We start from the raw sequence: 24,321 nt of genomic DNA, 5'->3' as shown, positions 1-24,321 counted from the left end.
GTCAGTTTGTGATTGTCGTTGCAGCTTCTGAAGTGATTATGAAAGAATTTGAACAATAATTGGGATTTGATATACCTGATTTTGAATAAATTAAGAATAAAAGCAACTTTTAAAAGTTGTCAGCTGGGTAAAATTTATTCTAAAAATAATTGGTAAATTGTCGGCTTATAAAGTTAGTTAAAGCATAATAAGAATTCTTTAAGAAATATAGTAATATTAAAGTGGTGAATTCTTCTATGAGAAAAAAGGGATCAATGCTATCTTAAGTCTCACCGGCTACAACTTTCGAAATTTAGGTGAAATGAATAGGGGATCAATTGACACTCACTAATAATTTTTATAAGTCTAGCACGTTAAATACACAATTTCGGTCTCGTTTATTTTGCAGATTCAAGTTTTCAATTCGAGCTGAGATGTAACATTTTCTGAGAGCTTTTCACTGTAGCAGAAAAAGTTAGATGTGACATTTTCTAAGAGCTTTTTACTGTAGAAACCTAAAACTAAAAACTCGAATCGGTAAAATGAACGAGGTAGCCATTTCAGAGTGCTAATAGCTGAAAAGAACCGAATCTCCGAATGTAATATTTATTTTGTCTAACTAAGGGTGACAATTCGTGTTAGTAGGTCGTGTTCGTGTCAGCCCGTTTATTAATTGTGTCAGAAAATATTAACCTAAACATGACATGTTTATTAAACGTGTTAAAAATGTCAATTCAAATACGATCCATTTATTAATCGTGTTAATCATGTCAATCCGTATAACCCGTTTAAATTAATATATTGAATAAATAATTAATATAATAATGACTTATTTAACACGGTCAATACATGTTTAACATGTTTATTGGTCAATTTATCCTTTCCTTTAAGAAAAATAATATGTCATGTATACTTTTATGTTATATCACATATCATTAGACTGCAGATGACACATATAGTTAATCGTGTCAATTCATGTTAGAAGGTCAACCTTAATCCAACTTATTTATTAATCGTGTCAACCCAATTATGACTCAAACCCATTTATAGTAAACCCAAACCCGCTAACTTCGTGCGAATTTTAAGTCATATTGTCGTATCGCTACCCGGATTATCATACCTTTTTTAGCGGTAAAAACATGTCACCTCCTAAATCCAATGAATGCCATGTAAAAGGTGAACGTGAAGATATATGTGTGTATATATATAAATATGGATTATTTTCATTGGTGCTCCTTAAATTTTAAAGTCATTTTTAGTTTGTCCCTTAAACTTTAAAAATTTTCACTTTGCCCTATGAACTTTGAATTGTTTTCACTAACTCCTTTTGTTGTAATATCTGTTAAAATCAGACAGAAAAAGAGAAGGTTAAGTGTAGTCACGTGTTTTTAATTTGTTTCTTTTTAAGAAAAATTTAAATAGAAAGACTATGTGACTGCGTTATTCTCTTGTTTTTTATCTAGTTTTAATAAAAATTGCTACAAAGAGGTTAAGTGAAAATAATTCAAAGTCTATGAGACAAAATGAGAGTTTTTAAAGTTTAAGGGACAAATTGATAATGATCCTATATATATATATATATATATATATATATATTATACTGCCTTCCATGCTTGACACACATACTTGATGTTCAATAATAGATGAACCTCATAATGCCATGCAACGCACAATTGCTGCCAATTATCCCTCATGTAGTGCCTTTTCTTTTCTTTTTATCTCTCTTTCTGGTCTTCCTTTGAAAAGAGGGTTCTTCCACTTATTAGCTTGTGTGAATATTTTGTGCTTGACAGACAATACAAGTCTTTTTAGTACGAACGTCGTTTTACCAAACAGAAAAAGGATTTCCTCCAATCAGCTTATGTACAAACCACCACCAACTTCTTGCTGAATTTGAACCATACAAAACATTATTTCCTATTGATTTTCACTCAATTTCTTCTCTATATAGTTTATTAAAGTGATGTCTCTTCCCTAAAGTTTCTCCCAATGTGTATGAGTTTGCAATGGAAAAGTTGACTATTTTTCAGGAAAATGTTTAAGGTCCGTTTAGTTCGTTGATTCGAGTTTTTAATTCGAGTTGAGATGTGATTTTATGTGAGAGTTCTTTACTGTAATAAAAAAATTAAATGTGATTGCTTTTTAGAGTTTTTTACTGTAACAAAACTCGAATCGATGAAATGAATGGAGTTTTTCAATAAAAGTTTAGAGGCAAACTCCAAAGTGATGGCAAATAAAATAAAAGTTTTTCAGATCTCCAAATCTCAGCAGAACAACAAAACCCACTTTGGTTCTGAAATCAATGACCTCAACAAACTGAAAATGGACAAGTAGAATTCCATATCTTTTTTTTTTCCCAAAAATAAACAAAGCAGTAACGACTCATTTTAATTTGTTGTCATTAATTCACTGTTCTTGAGTTGCAAATATAGGATTCTGAATCATGAATTTCAAATTGAAAACTCCCTAGAAAAGGCAGAACATTGCCAAGTATTTTCCAGGTAAGCACATTCATGGAGTCAATAGGAGGTCTTGGTTTATTAATCATAGTGAAGAACGGTAATAACTGTTTTTAGTTGTTGAAATAGTTTTATAACAATTAAATCTATACATATCCACATAAAAAATTTACAGCTCACGATACAAAACTATTCATAATACAAATAGAACTATTGAAAAATTAATTCAACAATAAAAATACAATTTCTAAAGGTAGAGCAAATTAACCTTCTCTATTATAAATGCACCCAAAAAAACAGCAAAATAAATGTTAAAAAATAATCGATTAATGACTAGGAGTGAAAATCGACTAATGACTTGGAGTGTAATTACATTGTCCGGAGCCCACCACACCCTTCTCACCCACCACGCCAATGAGAGATTTTTGCCAATGCGAAAACAAAAAGCAAACAAAAAACCCCACTTGATTAACCATAATGTCTTCTTTTTACCAAAAATTAATTTAAAAAAGTAAAAATAAAAAAAAACCATGTACGGTGACTTCTCTCCACATGGCTATCATCCGTTGGCTAGGTCAAACAAACATTGAGATAAACTTTTATTTAATCATGTTTTTTTCACCGATTCGAGTTTAAAATTTGAATTTTGCTATAGTAAAAAGCTATAAAAAATATCACATCTAATTTTTTTATTACAATAAAAAACTCTCATATAAAGTCACATATTAACTCGAATTAAAAACTCGAATCAACGGACTAAATGAGCTCAAGATACAATAAAAATGTTAAATATATTCACAAATAATACGAGCACATAATATTCGTTGTACGGGCCTGTTTAGTTCGCTAATTTTAATTTTTAATTTGAGTTGAGATGTAATTTGATGTGAAAATATTTTACTATAAAAAAAAATTAAATATAACTATTTATAAAAAATTTTTAATGTAGAAAAACTCGAAATGAGCCCATAAACTCTATTGTGAAACTCACACTACCCACAAGTACATAGCAATTCTTTTGAAGAGTGTATTTGGTTGCGGTAGTTTGGTGAGGTACTTCTCACTCACTCACATAAGAGAGTGTTGGAAAAAAATAAAATAAAATAAAAGGAGTACACAAAGACCAGGAAAAGAAGAAGGAAGATCCACATTCCTTCCCTCCTTTCCTAACATTCTTTTGCCATAAAATCTCCCTCAAGTCCAACTTCAAAAAAAAAAAAAAAAAAAAAAAAAGGTACTGTTTGAACTTTAATAATCCCAAAATCAAGCATATCCCAAAAGAAAAATAACGGAAAGAAAGTTTTATTTTACTGTTTTCTCTTTTGTTTTTTGTTTTTGGCCCTTCCTCTTTTTCTGTATTTTCATTTTGTGTGTTGTTTTTATAGACTGGTGCCCACAATTTGTGGGCATTTGGGGCTAAACTCCAAATCATTGCTCTTCCTTACTTTTGTCTCACAAAAAAAGAAAAAAAAACAAAAAAGCTTTAAAGAGAAGAAGAAGAGAGCCCTTAAAGGCGCCCTCTCTCTCTCTCTACTCTTTCTCTCTCTAGTTTCAATTACGTCTAAAATGTGCATTTGCCTTTCCACATTCCATCAAACCTGACATAATTAGGGTTTCGGCGAGCTCTGCAAGTTGCCGATCGGCGGCGATGGTGTTTGGAGTCTTGGAGAGGGAGAAAACGAATTTCTGAAGCAAAGAATGCGGTGGTGGAGTGCGCGAACGCGATCGCGAGGGGGAATGAGTCAATGAGGAGGCTATTTCCGTTTGGCTGGCGAGAAAATGGGGTGCGTATTCGGGAAAGCCGGGAAACCGGTAGGGAGGAGGGAGGATGGAGAGGTTGTTGCCGAGGTCGCGAAGGAGAAGGCCGAGGGGAGTCAGGTGGCGGCGGTGACTCAGAACGGCGGCGAGAATCGGAAGGAGAATGAGGAAGAGACGGCGGCGGCGAGAGCGAAGCCGCCCAAGGGCGAGAGGAAACGCTCGTCGAGGCCGAATCCGAGGCTGAGCAATCCGCCGAAGCACATCCACGGCGAGCAGGTCGCTGCCGGTTGGCCGTCGTGGCTGTCCGCCGTCGCCGGAGAGGCCATCAATGGCTGGACCCCACGCCGGGCCGACACTTTCGAGAAGCTCGATAAGGTAAGAAAGAAGCTCGCTTTAAATTTCGCCTGATTCTTTTCCTAATTAAGTATAGTTTTGAAGTTCACAAGTTCACCGTGTTTTTGTTTGGTAGGTGAGAAAATGTAGGATCATATAAGGAAAAATGGAATCTTGATTTTTTTTTTTTCTGTTATCAGTTCCTAAAAGCAACCATTAGCTAAAATTAGAAAATTATGGTTTTAGTGTAACTCAATTATTGAGTTTACAAGCTGAAGAATTCCTAGGTTGAGTTAAATGTACTCTCTTCTGTTAATAATATTATTCCCAATTTTCTTTGCCTGTTTATTCTTATTTGGAATATGATTGGCTCGGCTTAGTTTGGTGTTTTATTATCTTAATCAGATTGGGCAAGGTACTTACAGCAACGTGTACAAAGCTAGGGATACGTTAACAGGAAAAATTGTTGCGCTTAAGAAAGTTCGGTTTGATAATTTAGAGCCCGAAAGTGTAAAATTCATGGCGAGAGAGATTCTCATTTTGCGCCGATTGGATCACCCCAATGTTGTAAAATTGGAAGGTTTAGTGACCTCAAGGATGTCATGTAGTCTGTATCTTGTGTTCCAGTATATGGAGCATGATTTGGCTGGACTTGCTGCGAGTCCAGGAATCAAGTTCACGGAATCTCAGGTATTGTGAAAGTTATTGTTCTCACTTCAATTTGTGAATCTATGATGTTGATACATTGAGTTAATTTTTCGTCTGATGATTAAACTGGCCTGTCATTTTCTCAGTCTTCACAATATATATGGATGCACAGGTCAAATGCTATATGCACCAGCTATTATCAGGGCTTGAGCACTGTCACAACCGTCATGTGTTGCATCGTGATATTAAAGGGTCGAATCTTCTTATTGACAATGGCGGAGTCCTAAAGATTGCTGATTTTGGTTTGGCTTCCCTTTTTGATCCTAACAATAGGCAGCCCATGACAAGTAGGGTTGTTACTTTGTGGTATAGACCCCCAGAGCTTCTTCTTGGTGCCACTGATTATGGTGTTGGTGTGGATTTATGGAGTGCTGGCTGTATTTTAGCCGAGTTGTTGGCAGGAAAGCCTATCATGCCCGGTCGAACAGAAGTGAGTTTTAAATGTCTCCTTTTATACACAGCAAGTTCGTTCATGGTACTGCATTGTCACTTGTAATGCCAGCCTGTCTGGTGCTGTGGTTTTATGAGTTTATCATAATTATTTGTGTTAGATTGAAAATGCTGTTATTTTTTTTGCTAATTTTAGTCTCTTTGATCAGGTGGAGCAGCTGCACAAGATATTTAAGTTATGTGGTTCTCCTTCTGAGGAATATTGGAAAAAATCAAAGTTGCCACACGCAACTATATTTAAGCCCCAACAGGCATACAAACGTTGTATTGTAGAGACATTCAAAGATTTTCCACCATCATCATTGCCTCTCATTGAGACCCTTCTTGCAATTGATCCAGCAGAACGGCAGACTGCCACTGCTGCATTGGGGAGCGAAGTGAGACTTAGATTTATCTTCTGAGTTGTCTTTCTCTGTTGTAGTCCTTTCTCTTGACTCTTGAACGGTCTGCTGTCTTTGTTGTACTATTGAAATGGGGAACTTCTGAATTTCCTAAATTTTATGTGCTTTTTTATCTTTTGCAGTTTTTTACAACAAAACCTTATGCTTGTGAGCCTTCTAGCCTTCCGAAATATCCTCCCAGCAAGGAGATGGATGCTAAGCTACGAGATGAAGAAGCGAGAAGGTGACTACTCTGTGTGTGTGTGTGTTTCATTGTCCATCTTATATCAATATGTTTATTTTTAGTGAAATCCGTAAACAGGATGAACATATAACCTTTATACTCTGTATAAATACAGAATTATCTGCATTAGCATTTCATTTAATACTGGTATATCCCGAGGAGGTTGACAATTTCCAAATGTGACTTGGTATTGCTGTTTCTTATTTTGGTCCCATTTTATTGTTGCTTTGTGATCTTTCATCTGAAACTTATTAAGATGATTTCTTGGACTGTTGATCCTTATATTTCTTTTTTCTTTGCCATTTAGAAAACTTACTAAATCTCTATAATTTAACAATGAATCGCTTCAGAAAATACCTTGTCTGAGACTAACCTAATCATTTTCATGACTAATACAGATTGAGAGCTGCTGGCAAAGCTAATGCAGATGGTGTGAAGAAATCTCGTGCGCGTGACCGAGCTGTTAGGGCAATGCCTGCTCCAGAAGCCAACGCTGAGCTTCAAGCTAATCTGGATGTATGATAAACATAAGATACTCCTTTTAGAAAATATCATCTTTTTCATAGACTTTTCACCTTTCATAGATTTAAACTAACAACATGGATTTAGTTTGATTGTTTTACCATAATTAAGGTTTTTTTTTGTTGTCATTGTTATTGTTATTATTATTATCTGCAATTGCCTCATTTTTCATCATGCTTATATATTAACTTCCTACATCCATTTCTCTACCTTATTGTGTATAGTTTCACTACTTAGACCAGCCGTCTTACTTTGAGTTAAGCAATCTTGATAACCGTGTTCTGCGTTTGTTTCTACTACAGAGGCGGCGCCTAATAACGCACGCAAATGCAAAGAGCAAAAGCGAGAAGTTTCCTCCGCCGCACCAAGATGGAACACTTGGCTATCCCTTGGGTTCTTCACACCACATTGATCCTGTTTTTGATCCCCCAGATGTTCCATTCAGCTCCACCAACTTCTCATATTCGAAAGCACCCATCCAAACTTGGTCTGGCCCATTGGTGGACCCTGCTGCGGTTGGGGCTCCGAGGAGAAAGAAACACACAGCGGGCGATAGTCATTCACAGTCAAAATCATCAAAAAAAGACTCAAAAAGATAAGGATTTTGCATATGGATCAAAGGAGAAAGATGGGGGTAAATAAATTCTGTGATTTTTGTGAGACTATTCATGAGGCTGCAAATGCTGCTTATTACTGTCTTAAAACCGAGCCGGGAAATCCAGTTAAATTGCATGGAGAGGTAATATAAATTGTAATTCAGTTTCTCATTTCTTCTATTATTATTTTTGTACCGCGAGAAGTTTTTTTTACATATGTATATTTTTTATTAGTTCTCCTTGTGTTAAAAGGACTCTATTATGTCTAGGTTAGTTGAATTTTTAATAAATTTGTTTCGGGAACTTTTATGTTCAGTTTCATCTTTACCTTCTTTTTATGCATATTATGTAGCCATCTTGTCCGGGCTCATGAAGTATTGTCGAATTCTTGTCATATGGAGGCTGAGGTTTATTTATTTATTATTTATTTATTTTTTAAACATGTATGACGACTATATGAGCTCATCCAATCTATCTTGTCGCATGTTAACTAATTTTTTGGATGCTACAATGACAATGTTGTGTCCCACAATGACTCGTGGATTCGTCTATGGGATGACATTGGATTTTTGTTTGTATCCTTTAATTTAATTTTGCTTGGGATTATAATTATTCTAGGAACTGATTTCTGCAAACCTAATTTGATGAGTACGTATCACTGGCCTTCGCTAATTTTAGAGTTTAATCGCATAACTAATGGTATTTTGAGGAAGAAGTTATGTTTTCTTTTTCCTCAAAAAAAAAAAAAAAACCAAAAGTGAGAGCCAAACTATTCAAAGTGTAGCTATAACTAAAGAAGAGTAGGTAGATGAAGAGCAGTTGCGGAGTTTTGACAGTCAGATACTGGCGAAATCATGTAGAAGTAGAACCTTGTAGATTTAGCCCCCCAAAAAATAAATAAATAAATAAATAAATAAAAGAACCTTGCGCAAATCCCACTTTCTTGGTTTATGCTTGCTTCATGTTTAACCACAGAGACTATCACAACTACCACTTATAGGCTATAAATGGGCTCTCATTGTTTATCAGCCTCTATATTGCACTTCATTGTTTATCAGCCTCTCTAAAAGCTAGTTCTCTCTCTCTCTAAATGAGGCCGCCTCCTATTGGCGGAATCGGTGGAGGACCGCCTCTAAATGGAAGACCCGGTGACCTTTTCGGTGGCTTGTGCAACACCATATCTTCCTGGTTTGTGTAAAGAGTCTCCTCATTTGTATTTCTTAATTTTAAATTCATCACAAAGGACAAAGTAGTGAGTTTTCATTTTTCGGTCATAAGGATTTAGTGCAAGTTGATAAAGTGGGTTGCTTTGCTTTATGTTAGTTTCATATTTTCCTAGATATCATAACAAAGCAAACGTGAAGAATTGGTGACTTGAGCAGTATTATTAACGGAAATTTTTTGGTTGACGGGTCAAGTGTTTGAAGATACTTTTGAAGTGCATGCTAAGCAAAGCAAGCATGGGGATTTGCAAAAGAATCGAAATCTAAAATGGGATCACAAAAGGATAAAAAAAACAAAAAAAAAGTTGAGGCATCTAGAGATATGAGCTTCTCTTTCTTTCTCTATCTCTCTCTCTGTTTTTTTTTTTTTTTTAATAAAATATATGAAATATGAGATTTACTCCCTAGATTTATGTATTTTAGTCATTATTTTCTCTTCTTATATATTAACTTAAATTAAAAGTGCAGAAGTGGCACATACTAGAAACTAAAAAGGCGAATCAAAGATGTATTTCTCTAATTTTTTTTTCTTCACCCAAATAATAATTAAAACTTTTTTCTACATTCATGGCAGCGTCTACTTCTTGTGCTGTTGCTTGTTGCTACGAGACTGCTTTGGCGGTCCTCCTGGGCCGCCTGAAGGCCCACCGGTTCCTCCTCCTGCACCAGTTGGGCCTCCTCCTCTACCTGGCCCACCTGAACTACCTCCTCCTGGGCCGCGTGAACCTCCAGGAAGTCAACTGGATCCTCCTGGGCCGCCTGGACCTCCTGGAGGCCCACCACAATGTTGACGTCCAGCGGCTTTTCATCAAAAAGCAGTTTCCTAGAGATATTTATACATAGCCAAATCTGCTACGTTTTGAATGCTGAAAATATCTTATCCAATAAACAATAAGAGTCGGAAATTTTCTTTTATTTAAAAAAAAAAAAGGCTTATATGATAAGAAGTAATAAACTTTTTTTTTTCTTGTGTTGCTTGATGAAATAAATTAAAACTTTAAAACATTTTCTTATGTTCATTCATTGTCCCTTTACAAGTAATCTGATTTTTTTTTTCCCCCTGAGCAAATAGGAAAACAGGAAATATACTACAAGCATTCATGATAATGCGTGAGAGATTAGTATAATGCTATTAAGGAAATAAATCTTTAAATGCAATGAGTATGTTTTTTCATCCAAACATAGAAACGTTTCCTTCATAAATTTGCGTAGCAATATCCAATCAATCCAAAATTTAAAATACCAAAAAAATCCTCCAGCAAGGAAAAAAAAAAAAAAAAGAAAGCGCTAATAATGGAGATGAATAGAAGACAGTGAGAAGGGCCCTACGAATACGATGATCAAAATGGGAGGGGATAATGACAGGTGTATGATAGTGATGGTAAGAACATAAATATAAAAAAAAGTCTTAATTTAGGGCCCGTTTAATTTATTAATTTAAATTAAGATGTAATTTTATATTAAAATTTTTTATTATAATAAAAAAATTAAATATAATTATTTTTAAAATTTTTTACTGTAATAAAATTTATATTTTAAACGATAAAATTAAGGTAACCTTATCATTATAACCAACCATGATTACAATATAAGGAGATCCCACATTCCCACTTTCCAGTCGCCCCAACTTTGTTGTTTGTTTTAATCAATCAAGCTGTACTGCACACAGATATGACATGTCGAAACATGTCCAAAACCTGTCAAATAATGGAGGAAAAAAATATTCGGACTTAATAGATTAGGAAGCTTATCTGATAGGATCTACAGTTTTCTATTTTTAAATTTTAGCTGTTAAATTTGTATATAAATTGTATGTTTTTTTATATGTTTTTTAATTTAATGTAATTTTAACATGATATCACGATTTAAAAATTGAGATTATCAGTAGATTAGATCTATCATAGAAACTCTCAATCAATTATGTAAAGTCTCATTTATTTTATCAATTTAAATTTTTAATTTTAATTTTGTTACAGTTAAAAGTTTTCATAAAAAGTCACATCTAATTTTTTTACTATAGTGAAAAGCTCTCACATAAAATCACATCTCAATTTGAATTGAAAATTTGAATCTGCGAATTGAATGAGACCAAATGCCAAATGTGTTTGAAATGAATAAATAAATAACCTCAACTAGGGTTGATTCTCACTGTTCTTTTTACCTTTTTCTGGCTTGTAATATTCTTTTACTGCTTGGATTGCGTAAACAAAAAAGATGGGAAACCATCTAAGGAAAGGAAAGAATACAGTTAATGATAAGGAATATTCTTCTTTGACAACTGACAACTCACAAATTCGCTTGTCCAATGAACATTTTTAGTCATGCGAAAAATAACAAAAAAATGCCATACGTAACACTGAAATGTCATAGAATGTAATTAAGCGAAAAAGACCCTAACAAGGACTAATAATATAAGTTATATTAATATACTTTTGAGTTGGACCAATTGTCCATTGTATGAAGGGGAAGAGATTGGTTTGTGTTATGAAAATTAAGAAAATGTAAAATTAAGAAGAAAACTTTAGAGAGAAAAATTAGAGAGAGAATTTCATTAATCTTATGAAAGTGTATCAAATGAAGAGCCTCAGAGTTTTATTAAGAAAATTATTGACACTATTCACGATTATTATTTACACAGTACTTATTATTTACTATTACTATTTGTACTGTACTTACTATTTACTGTTACTATTTACATAATACTTATTATATATTGTTACTATTTGCACAGTAAGATTTTGACATGAATAGTAATTTTGACTAATGTGTATAGTAACTTTGACTGAGGTGGATAGCTACTATTCATAACACTCATTCTTAGGTGTCCACTATTCATAATGCCTTATTAAAAATCTTGTTAGGAAAAATTCAGTGGGATAAAAACCATAGCAAAAGGAAAAAGAGTACATCATGTATCTATACGTGTTTATATTGTCTCGTTAAAAATCTTATCAGAAAAACTCAGTGGGACAAAACTACAATAAGAAAAAAAGAGTACAACCACGTAAACTTCCTCTAAAGTTGACATGTATAGTCATTCTTCATAAATCTCGCAGATAACACATCCTGATACTGTGGAAATGCTTTCTGAACATTATAGTGGGAAGTGCCTTTGTGAAAAGATCTAATGTATTGTCACTTGATCAAATATATTGGATGTTAATATCGTTATTCTTTTCAAGCTCTTTGGAAAATGAGAAAAACTTCGAGGGTATGTGTTTTGATCTGTCGCTCTTGATGTATCATTCCTTTATTTGAGCGACGTATGCAGCATTGTTTTCGAATAATATTGTTGGATCTTTATTGATAGATATCCCATAAGGTGCTTAGATGTGTTGAGTCATGGACCTTAGCCATACACATTCTCGATTTCCTTCATGGAGTGTAATAACTTCAGCATGATTTGAAGAAGTGGCAATGAGTGTCTGCTTCTGTGAGCGCCAATAGATAGCAGTTTCTCCACATGTGAACACATATCCAGTTTGAGATCTGGTTTTTGTTGTCCCGAATAAGGCTACCCAAGAGGGGGGTGAATTGGGTTTTGAATATTTTTCGAGAGTTTATACGATTATTCGAAGATTAAAACTAAATATAGACAATTTATAGAACAAGGTACTTTTATCAAACACTTGGTGTACAGAAAATTATGTAAGTTAATGCAATAGCACAACCACTTGATGTACACAGGGTGGACCAATCTAATATCATAAAAAGAGTTCAATAAACTTATCACGACGAGTTAAAACAATCAATGTCAGCAATCAAATTTAAAGTGCGGAAATTAAAGAGATAGAGTTAGAGAGATGCAAACGAGATTATAGTGGTTCAACAAATAAATTTGCCTACATCCACTGTCGCTGAGATATTCCGCCTCTCGACCTCTTTCACTATTTGATCGACTTTCCGGTACGATCACTCCTCTTACAAGAAGGCGAATCTTTCTACCCGAGGCTTCGCCTAACCTCTTACACAATGTCGATTTTCTACGGAGATCGACCAACCAAGTAACCCAATACCAAAGTAATGATTATGAGTAATGAAGCACTTAGTTTTACTCTCCTAACAATGGTTTTACACAATTTGAAATCACTAGGAGATGATGAACTCACACTATCACAAGATAATTCAAGTTAGGCTCAATTATGTGTGAGAGAGTTAACGATTTAGAGAAGATGATAATTATGTAGACTCAATGGAGAACTCTCTTTTTTATTTTTGAAGCTTTGAATTCGTTCTCTGTTTTTCGCAAGAATACCTATTGAGAAAAATGACTTTTCTCTATTTAACCTCTCTTACCAACGGTCATATTTTTGCCCGTTTACCCAGTACCGGTCGACCGGAGCGGTTGACCGGTTGAGACAAATTTGAATTCGTGCTGTTCAACATTCTTACGGAGTGCCTGTTGAACAGAACCGGTCGACCGGAGCGGTTGACCGGTTGAGGCATCACCGGTCGACCAGTGCATTTAGCCTTCTCTGTCACCAGACGACGTAGGTCGACCGGTTGACACTTAATTTGCCTCAAATCTTCATACATTTGTACTTTTAGGCCAAATGTCATTATGCACTAAGTTTAGTCTTATTTTTAAAGAGTAATGTGAGTGTGTGCATGAGCCTAAACAAGAATTAATCATGATAGTATGAATTCAAAATCAAATACAAGACTAAGGAGATATTAAAAACCTATTAGTACTTGTCCAGCTTGATTTTATTTGCTTGCTCTTGATCTTTGGTATTTTAGCACTTCAAGCCTTGAATTCCTTCTTCAATTTGTATTTGTCAATCTTGAATGTATTTGCATTGTATTCCACAAAATGCTTCTTGAGTTGATTTATAACATTAATTATGCTAAATACACAACTCAAAATAGAATCATTAGAAACATAATACATTGTGTTTGTGATCATCAAAACATGAGAATATTCAACCTTGGGCCAACAGCTTTATGTGGATCCAACAAGTGGATCTAACAAGTAACCTATATCTGCATAGCCTAGCATCTCTTGTTTTGATCCTTTAGGATAAAGCAATCCCAAATCAACTATTCCTTGAAGGTAACATAATACACGATTAATTCCGTTCCAATGTCTCCGTGTAGGAGATTAGCTAAATCTTGCTAATAGATTTGTAACAAAAGCTATATCTAGATGGGTGCAATTAGCAAGATATATTAGAACTCTAATTTCACTCAAATATGGTACTTCGGCACCAAGGACTTCTTCATTTCCATCTCAAGGACGAAATTGATCATTTTCCTCATCAAGTGGTTGCACCATCATAGAGAAACTCAATAATGCGCCTTTTTCATATAAAATGGTCTAGGATCTTTTATGTATTAGTTGTTTAATGGAGGAAATATTCCATAAGGCAAATGTTCGATCTGCAGATTGAGACAAAACTTTATTTTTTTAGATCCTTCATCTCGCACTCTTTCTTTATATATGCAATAATTTCTTTGAACTCTTTAGCAGTCATAATAATATTTAAGTTATCAATATATATACAACAATGATAGCTAGCAAATCCGAATTTTGATCCTCTCATGAAAAATGCAGGGACAACTAGCATTGTAAACGAAACCTTCCTTTGAGAGATATACACTAAGATGATTATTTCTCATATGTCCCGATTGTTTTAGTCCATACAAAAATCTTTGTAGTTTAGTTAAACACATTTCTCGAGATAATAAATTAAATGCTCCGGGAAACTTAAATCCATCATGGATTTCATATAAATGTCACTTTCTAGTGATCCTTATGAATATGTGGTTACCACATTTATTAGACGCATATCAACCCTTTAGAGACAATTAGGCTAATCACATACGTAAGATAATTGCATCATCCACAAGAGAATATGTCTCTTCATAAAAATCTATTTATATCCCACAAGTTTCATAGCTTCAGGCGTGATGCAATAGATCCAAACACTTTACGCTTATTAAGCAAATTTAATTCAACCTATATAGCATCTTTTGGCCAATTATTTCTACGTCGATACTTTTCGACAGAATTTGGTTTAAGATCCTCGCTTTCTTTCATTATATCAAGCACTATTTCAAATGTAAGTACATTGTCAACAATAATCTTATCAAGGCTCCATTATTTACATGTACTGACATAATTTATTGAGATCTCAATATTTTCAGTATTTCAGATACCTGGACCACTTAAAAGGTCTTTATGTTAGTTATTGGTCCTCACAATATTACCACTTTAGGAGCATCAATCTCTTCAATAGTGCTAGCTCATGTAACTTTCCTTTTTCTCTTCCGCAGATTTTTATCTTTTGGAACCGATTAGTCTACCGCGCTGTAGGCGTGCCTTAGACTCAATTGCTGCTATAGTATTAAAAATTTTCTCGTCAGGGATGCATTCCACAAAGTTTCATTTTGTTTTTCCAGCCCTTTCTTTTCTCCCTCTTATGCTGAGAATACTATTTTATATTTTTCTCGTCAGGGATGCATTCCACAAAGTTTCATTTTGTTTTTCCAGCCCTTTCTTTTCTCCCTCTTATGCTGAGAATACTATTTTATATTCAAATCAACAATCCTTATTGTTAAAATACAATCCGTTAGGGATTCAAGAAATTTAATTATGCAAATGATTTTAAAACCTAACGTAAATTTTCAGCTTTCTTTGAGAATCTATCTTAGTGCACTGTGGTGGAGCAATTAGGTCATTTACTGTGCAAGTAAAAACCATTAGATGAGACATATTTTATTTTTGACCAAATGTCAATTGTAATGGGAAGTACTTATTATAAACACCTGGTTTGATTTGAATTAATACAATAGTATGTAAAATTGCATGACCTATACAGAATTAGGAAACTTTGTTCTCATTATTAATGATCTAGCAATTTGTTGAAGGCTCTTGATCAATGATTCAACCGAACTATTTTGTGAGAGCAACAAAGTGTTTAACAATAATCTTAATGAAAATAACAATTACTAAAGGCTTGAGATGTAAATTCACTAGCATTATCAAGTCTAACTTTCTTGATTGTATATAATAAAAAATTGTGCTTGTAATCTAATTAACTAAGTAAAATATCTCGCAAATGCCAATTACGAGTTGATAATAGACAAATATGAGACCTTCTATTAGATGCATATATCAATACCATAAAGTATCTAAATGGTCTGCATGATGGATGTATGAGTCACTATATCACCTTGAATATTCTCACTTTGAATATGTTTAAAAAATGTAGGTGATTCTGTCTCAATTTTAGTTGGTGAAAACCTTATGATCAATTTACCCAGAGAACAAGCTTCACATGGAATTTTACTAATTTGAAAGATCTTCTAGCCTTTCAATGAATGTCTATTTGGATTTACAATTATTCTTCGCATGATTATTGAACCGGGATGATCGAAATGATCGTGCCATAAAATCAACGTCTGAGGGTTTTTATTTTTTTAATTACCATATGTGATTCAGTCACATTTATATATTGCGTAATGCAATTCTAAAGAAAACATTTGTAGTTTTCTACTGTGGACTTTTTAATAGTAAGATACATATATTACATGCTACTTTCAATCATGCCTACAAGACCTTATATTTAAGGATAGTGTGCGTTGTACCACTATTTCGTATGTAAATATCCTCGACATTAATAAAACTAGAGAATCTGAGATTAATCTACAAAGAAGTTAACTTATGATTATAAGATCACAAATAAATATACAACTGAATTTAAAAAGAAATGTAAACATATGCTATAATAGTATTCATAATACGGTACTATTCACAAGTGCATTATTGTTCATACGTATAGTACTATTCTCAAGTACTATTCATCAATTCCTTCCATATCATGTTTTTACACAAAGAGATAGCAATACCATAACATTTTATAAATGCCGCTCAACTAGTGGGATGAGACTGGTGATTTTTAATCAACAATTCATTATTTTTCTCTGCCACAAGAAGAGCTAACATTAGCTTAAAAAATTTCTTATAACCGCACAAATGGTATTGTTGTTGTAAGGTAATGTAAGATGCATAGAAAGTGGAGTAAGTTTTCTCTAGCATTTCACCATTCATGATATTTACTCTACAAAATTTCATTTGCGAAACAATTCTAAACATGGCAGAGTTGTAGTCGTTGACTTTCTTAAAATCCTAGAAATGTAAATTGTTCCGCTCATCGCGAGTGGCGGGAAGTATATGACTTCTTTCTAGTGGTCGTATTTCTCCTTTATATTTTTTTAAAGGACAAGTGGATCTATAACCGTGGATATTCGCATTTCAAGCCTTCATCAAGATGTTTACGAAGGAAAATCATTGTTTTTGCCTTTTCTTGTGGTGACTTGTTAATATTTTCCTTAATGGTATCGATTAGACCCATTGACTCTAGATGTATTTTTACATCTATGATCCAAGACATATAGTTCTTTCCCATGATGTCGAGTGCAACGAACTCAAGTTTGGCAATATTCGACATGGTGATAATTATAATAAAACATTGATATAATAAGAATCACAATATTATTATTACAATAGAGAGTACAAATAAAATTACATGTTAATCATATTAGCAATAAATAAAAGGAGAAATATTACAAGTATGAGTATTGCAAGAAAAAACTGAAAATCGTGTGGAGAATGATCTCCAATAAAAAGAGTAAAAATATTAAAAGTGTGAAGAGAAGAAGAGAAGTGAATTGTATGGGTTAAGAAATCTACATTTTATAGAGTAAAAACTAGTCGTTTATAGCCGTTACATAGCTGTTAATAGTAGTGTAAAAATCTGTTATATTACCATTAGAAATGAAATAAAAATTACAATTGTATACCTCAAATGATGTAAAAAAATAAACATATGAGAATAGTAATATGCATGCAGAAAGTGCAATGAGAAATTACTACCTGCAGGCGGCATAATAGTCCATTTATGAGAATACAAACACGCCAAACTACTCAGTAAACCTTTCAAAGGGTGTACAACAACAAAATTATAAAAATTATAATACGTTGGTGGTATAGTCTTCCTTTGCATGAATATAAAATAATAGAGTACATTTATATACCTTTCACTTGAATTAATAATGGTAGAAACTTGTAGTAGGATTAGAGTTGGAACCTACTTTCTTTTTACTTTATGATAGATGCTTGTAATTAGATCAGAATTTTTTTAATTAATGAATGTAGACAATTGCAGTAGAAATTGAACGTTCATGCTGATAACGTGTTATGAAAACTAAAAAAATGCAAAATTAAGAAGAAAATTTTAGAGAGAGAAACTAGAGAGAGAGAATTTTATTAATCTTGTGAAGGTGTATCAAATGAAGAGCCTTAAAATTCTATTTATAGAAAAAAATTTGGCACTATTCACGGTTACCATTTACACAATGAAATTTTGATGTGAATAATAACTTTAACTGAATTACATAGTAATTTTAACTGAAGTGAAGAGCTACTATTCATAATAATTTAAACCTTCTTAGCTTAACCGGAAAATAGGCTAATCCTGATGCTAAGGAAACCAATACATTTATCCTTTCTTCTTTGCTACTTCCCCCCTCCCCCGGTTAAGGCCAAATCATCCTTCAATTATGCAACTTCCAAGCTTCAAATGGTACATAAACTGACAAAAATAAATAAATAAATCTGGTAGAGAAGCCAAGCCGTTTGGTATTAAAGAGATTCCTTTTCGCATGATGACTTTTAATGGTCGGCTACAAAAAAAGTAACACGGTCAATAACTCATGGCACATGTGGGGCAAAATTAAAAGTTGGAAAATATCAAAACAAGACAAAAAAAAAAAAAAAAAAAAAAAGGCCAAAACAGCTGCAAATTTCCCTTGGCTGAAATTTCCTGGAAAATAATAACATTCGTTGAAGAAACTCGACCATAGAATGGAACAGGAATACACCTAACCCCTGGTAATTTGTTGGGTCACTTTCAAAAAGAAAGGTTAAAAACACATGGGAATAACTTTTTTTTGTTTTTGTTTTGGAGTTACATAAGGATCCAATTTACCAACACATGAATTTTGCTTAATCTAATGCAAATTTGCTATTATCCATATTATAGACGTGTGTTTAATATTTGCTATTGATGAGTTTGCTTCTTCTACATATCTACTTAGGTTATGCAAAATGATTAGGGGCATGAAATGAGGCTATTGGCTTGGTTTATAATCTTGTCAATTTCCTTAATTATCTGGTGTCAAAATTCAAAATGGTACATATCTTTTCAATAATAATAATAAATAATAACGTCTACAAAACAAAATTTGATTAAGTTGTTGAAGGCTTTACGAGTGAAAAGAAAACAAGTTGATAAATTTTGACTTTGAACAAATTTTTAGTCAAGGGGGTAATGTGAGATTTCATTAATGGACTAACAACAACATAGAAAGGCCTTGGCAATAAATAAATTTTAAGGCCAGTTTGGTATTGCTTTGTTGTTGAAATTTTCTGATGTTGTTGTACTGTTAGTACCATTAGTTGTTATGACAAAAAACATGTAAGTGTTTAGTAAATTTTTTTTCAAAGTTACTGTGAATATCAGAAGTAGAAATTAATTAACAAAATTGTTATAAAGATGTATAATGACTAAAATAGATATATTTTAACACACATACTTATAATTAGTTTTATTTCTATTTTTATAGTCAATATTCATAATATTTATACACCAAAATATTAAAAAAATTAATTTTCATTTTATTAATTAAAATATCTCTAAAAAAATAAATTAATTTTATTCAAGAAGATAATTTATATATCTATAAAGAAATTAAATAACGTAAAGAACTGAAAGTAAATTATTTTTTAAATTTGTAATATTATAATAAAAATATATTATTAAAATTTAATATAAAATATTTATTAAAAATTCTTAAAAATTAAGATTTATTATTAAAGTCATTTTAATGAATTCAGACAATAACAGTAGAAGATGTTGTGAAAAAGGGTTTCTAACTTACTTTTTAAATTCTGTTGTGGGATAATAATATTAAAAAGTTGTTAGATAAAAATATAATTTATGATGTGCTTAATTTCTTTAAAAAAATTAAATTTTTTTTAAAAAATAATAACCTTAACTAAATTCTGATCCACCCATTCGGGATCTTTCCTCGAAAACATAAAAAAGATATTGTTTTTTTTTTTTCCTTAAAAACAACAACCAAGAACGAAATTAACATAAATAACATTATAGTACAAGGTATTTCTTATCCACAAAATACGAATCTCCCTATTCAAGAGGAGAGAGAGGAGTCTATTGTGGCGGGCAATAATCAAAAGGATCAAAATGAGAAAAATACCAAAAACTAGTTGGGCAACAATCTGATTAGCCGTCCTGGATATGAGTCAGCACACATGACACCTGCTCCTTAAAAGTCGCCACGTGTCAGCCCAATCCAAAACTCCATAATTGAAGCTCTGAAACAGATTACAGAAACCGAGGACGGTGGTGGTGATTGCAGGACTGACGTGGCTTCCAAACTTTCCACGTAAACTAGACATCTCTCTATATATATACATATACACACACACACACACACATATATATATATATATATACACAACACACACTGCCATACCACATGCATATGCATTTTTACAACATGGAATGTGGCGTTGTTTTTCATCCATCTATATATGTAGCTAGTAGAAAAAAGGGTACTATTGTCATGTAAATTTCTACACAAACACACACTAGTCACTGAACAAATTTATTTCTTTATCCCATTTATGTCGCTGACCTCTCTCTCCTCTCTACGACTCTACCCATCTCTTCATTTACAAAGCAAAGTGACAAATCCACATTCTCTCTCTCTCTCTCTCTTCCTAAGTACCACTTCTCCATTATTATTTATTTTGTTTTATAAGGAAGCGCGGAAACCGCTAGTTTCTTTGGTCGATTTTTCCACCAAATCTCCAGATGGGTCGGTCACCATGCTGCGACAAGGTGGGCTTGAAGAAAGGACCTTGGACTCCTGAAGAAGACCAGAAACTCTTGGCTTATATTGAAGAACATGGCCATGGAAGCTGGCGTGCCTTACCAGCAAAAGCAGGTATATATATATATATATATATAATATGCATATATATATATATATATATATGTGTGTGTGTGTGTATAGTACTAGTATAATTATTTTAAGCTTCTGTAAATTAGTTTTGATCAGGTCATGAATAAGGAAGTACAGTCCTTTTTTTTTTTTTTGGAAAAACCCTTTTTTGTTTGTTGTTGTTAATGATCTTTTATATATTATATAGGGCTTCAGAGATGTGGAAAGAGCTGCAGACTAAGATGGACTAATTATTTGAGGCCTGATATCAAGAGGGGAAAGTTCAGTTTGCAAGAAGAACAAACCATTATTCAACTCCATGCTCTACTAGGGAACAGGTATATACACATATACATATATACATATATGTGAGCTGATCATTATCATATATAATCTACAACTACAAGTTTCTTGCATTATTGTTAGACACCATTATGTTTTTCCCTCTCAGAGAAAAAAGAATACCAAATGGCTTTCTTTATGTGGTCAACTTTAATTTTCTGAATCAGTCCTTATAAGCTTTCATTAATTTTTGTCCGGTCATGGGTGTTAATTAGTAGTCTCTTCCTCAACAATTGCGTTTAATGTTGAAATAGATCAATTATTGACTAATTAATGTTGACATGATGCTAACCCAATACTCTTTTTTTTTAAGTTCCTTTTTTTTTTTACTTGTTAGATTTATTATTCATATTTCTTTTTCTGGTCCTGTATAGTCGTTTATTTATATGTTTTTGACTCTTGAGTTTATTTTCGGAGGAAAAAAAAAAAAAAAAGAAAAGGCAAAGAATCACCCTTAGCATTATATGTACACCTCTCTTTTGCGTGATATGCTTTAAATGTGATGGCCTTTCTGATTTAACCTCAACCAGCCAGTCTCTGACCTAAATTAAAAGTATTCAGTACTCATGGCAAATAATTTCATTCATGATCTGCTGACTCAGATTTTGAAATGTGATTTTCCTCCATTTCCCAGGATTTACTGCTTCTGACACACCAAAATTCATCATCATAAATAAACACCTATCCTTAAATGCCAGAGATATCAGTTGTATATTTCATATATAGCTAGTTTTTTTTTTGAAGTTCATATATAGTTAGTTTCTTTCTCATACATATGCTCTCATCTCCCAATTAATGGGTTTTTCCTCTTCCTTTTCTTTTCTGTTCTTTTTTCTTTTTGGGTATTGATCAAAACCACATTAACTTAACTTATAAAAAAAAAAGTGTACTACTCTTTTTTAAAATTTCCGTCCAGAAACTCTACATTTTATAATAGAAATATAAGTGAATTTAGCGCTAAATTACACCTGCTATCACAATTGGTACTATTTTTTAGGATTTTATACCCATAATATATGTTGTACTCCTAATTATTGATTTGATATTTTGTTTTTTGGTTAGGTGGTCGGCTATAGCAACCCACTTGCCAAAGAGAACAGATAACGAGATCAAAAATTACTGGAACACCCACCTCAAGAAAAGGCTAGCCAAAATGGGAATAGACCCTGTGACCCACAAGCCCAAAAACGACCTCCTCTCAAACGACGGTGCTCAATCCAAAAACGCAGCCAATCTTAGCCACATGGCTCAGTGGGAGAGTGCTCGGCTCGAAGCCGAAGCCCGGCTCGTCAGAGAATCTAAGCTCCGAAACAACTCATGTTCCTCACACTACTCGGCTCCAAAGCCAGCCGAGCTGCTCACTACTGCTGCTGCTGCTGCTAATTCCAACATTATCATGCCTAATTGGAATAATAATGTCGTTTGGTCGAAGTCAACTGTCGTTCGCGGAGACCTTGAGTCTCCCACGTCAACACTTACCTTCTCGGCCGAAAAACGCAGTAACAATGCTGTCGTTCATGAGTTTGTTGGGTCTTCCTCTGCCTCCTCCGAGACCGGGATGATCAAAGAAGAAGGAGAGCAAGATTGGAAAGGATTTGGAAATAATAATAATAACTCTACTACTAGTTTGAACGACCAACATTATGATCAAGAAGGGTTGGAGAATTCGTTGTCGTTTACTTCAGGGCTTGGAGTTGGAGGGACGTGGACAAGTAGTACTACTAGTGCTAATAATGCTCATGATGTTGGCATTGACGTTAATATTATTGCTGAGGATCAGGGGTTCACTAGTCTTTTGCTTAACAATTCCGACGACCGGAGTTTGTCCGATGGCGGCGGCTGCGACTCCGACAACGGTACCCGTGGGAGTGGAAGTGGGAGTGATCAGCACTATCATGATAATGAGAATTATTGGAATAGCATTCTCAATTTGGTGAACTCTTCACCTTCTGATTCTCCAATGTTCTAAGATTAATTCCCGGCCACACACAAGGTTGACTTTGAAACCTCTAGTCAAACCCCGGTTAAGCACTCTCGGTCTTATTTTTATTTTTATTTTTTTTAATGTTGTGAATTATAAGTTAGGTTAATACCACATAGAAATATTATTTGCCAAAATTGTTACTAGTTCTTCCACGGTATTCAGATATATGTGACATGTAATAAAATGGTTCACATGCTTTGGTATAGTTGTGAAAGCAACTGCTATTGCAGTTTTGGCACAAGTGATCTCTCTCTCTCTCTCTCTCTCTCTCTCTCTCTCTCTCTCTCTCTCTCTCTCTCTCTCTCTCTCTCTCTCTCTCTCTCTCTCTCTCTCTCTCTCTCTCTCTCTCTCTCTCTCTCTCTCTCTCTCTCTCTCTCTCTCTCTCTCTCTCTCTCTCTCTCTCTCTCTCTCTCTCTCTCTCTCTCTCTCTCTCTCTCTCTCTCTCTCTCTCTCTCTCTCTCTCTCTCTCTCTCTCTCTCTCTCTCATATCAGCTCTAGCTGTTTGTTTCAGCTTGGTGATCAAGTAGTGCTCATTTTATCTGAGTGACTCTTCAGTTATATTATTCCTTGCATATCTTCGGATAATTCCCACATGAAGAGGATATGGGGCTATAATGAAGTGTTGGGATATACATGGATTCTTTTGAAGAAAACTGATTCTATATTTCTAATGTTCAGAGTGTGTGAACAAAAGAACTTTATCCAAAATAGTATATCTCCCTGTATATATATATATATATATATATATTTAAAAAAAAGGAAACGTGCATGTGCACGTTTCCCCAACAAAAATAAAAAAGGGAGTGGGAGGAAACGTGTTGTTGCATGTTTCCTCTCCTGAGAAAATGGAGTAAATGTGCGGTTGCACATTTACTCAAAAAGGGAATGAATGATGTTCATAAGAGATGTAACGAAAAAAAAAAAAGTTTTTTTTTTTTCCGAGAGAGTGAACAAATAGAAAGAAAAAAAAAAGGAACGGGAGAACAAAAGAAAACCAAAGAAAATTTCTTGAGTGCCATCATATACTTTTGAGAAAAGTGAGTGATAACTATAGGTGGCTTCCCTATTCATCCATCTCATGTGTTGAGAAACCCATTAGAATGCCCACACGTTCGAGTTCACGTTAATCCGGAGATACATTGAGAAAGAACCGAGGTGTTCTTAGAATTTAAGAGCTCAAGACGGTGTTAGAGGAGTTCAAGATTTTCGTCCTAATCGAACGACGGTCAAATCCTCATTCCTTTCTTTAATATCTTTGTAGTTAAATTAACATGAAATAATGATCGCATTAAATTTTGATTTATGTGATT

General features: G+C 33.7%; 2 protein-coding genes across 2 annotated transcripts; both read left to right on the top strand.

Moving 5' to 3' along the window:
• Positions 1 to 3,838: 3,838 nt before the first annotated feature.
• On the top strand, positions 3,839 to 7,732 carry LOC21391828 (probable serine/threonine-protein kinase At1g54610). Its single transcript, XM_010106720.2, has 7 exons — positions 3,839 to 4,571; positions 4,935 to 5,219; positions 5,350 to 5,667; positions 5,837 to 6,064; positions 6,211 to 6,311; positions 6,710 to 6,827; positions 7,136 to 7,732. The coding sequence occupies exons 1-7, from the start codon at positions 4,218 to 4,220 to the stop codon at positions 7,430 to 7,432; spliced, it is 1,701 nt and encodes a 566-aa protein (XP_010105022.1). The 5' UTR covers positions 3,839 to 4,217; the 3' UTR covers positions 7,433 to 7,732.
• A 12,523-nt stretch (positions 7,733 to 20,255) lies between these two features.
• On the top strand, positions 20,256 to 23,227 carry LOC21391827 (transcription factor MYB16). Its single transcript, XM_010106719.2, has 3 exons — positions 20,256 to 20,688; positions 20,894 to 21,023; positions 22,090 to 23,227. The coding sequence occupies exons 1-3, from the start codon at positions 20,556 to 20,558 to the stop codon at positions 22,994 to 22,996; spliced, it is 1,170 nt and encodes a 389-aa protein (XP_010105021.1). The 5' UTR covers positions 20,256 to 20,555; the 3' UTR covers positions 22,997 to 23,227.
• The last annotated feature ends 1,094 nt before the right edge of the window (positions 23,228 to 24,321 follow it).

This window comes from Morus notabilis, unplaced genomic scaffold (assembly GCF_000414095.1).
Source record: "Morus notabilis unplaced genomic scaffold, ASM41409v2 Scaffold398, whole genome shotgun sequence".
Lineage (NCBI taxonomy): Eukaryota > Viridiplantae > Streptophyta > Magnoliopsida > Rosales > Moraceae > Morus > Morus notabilis.
This window is presented reverse-complemented; position numbering and strand designations above follow the sequence as displayed.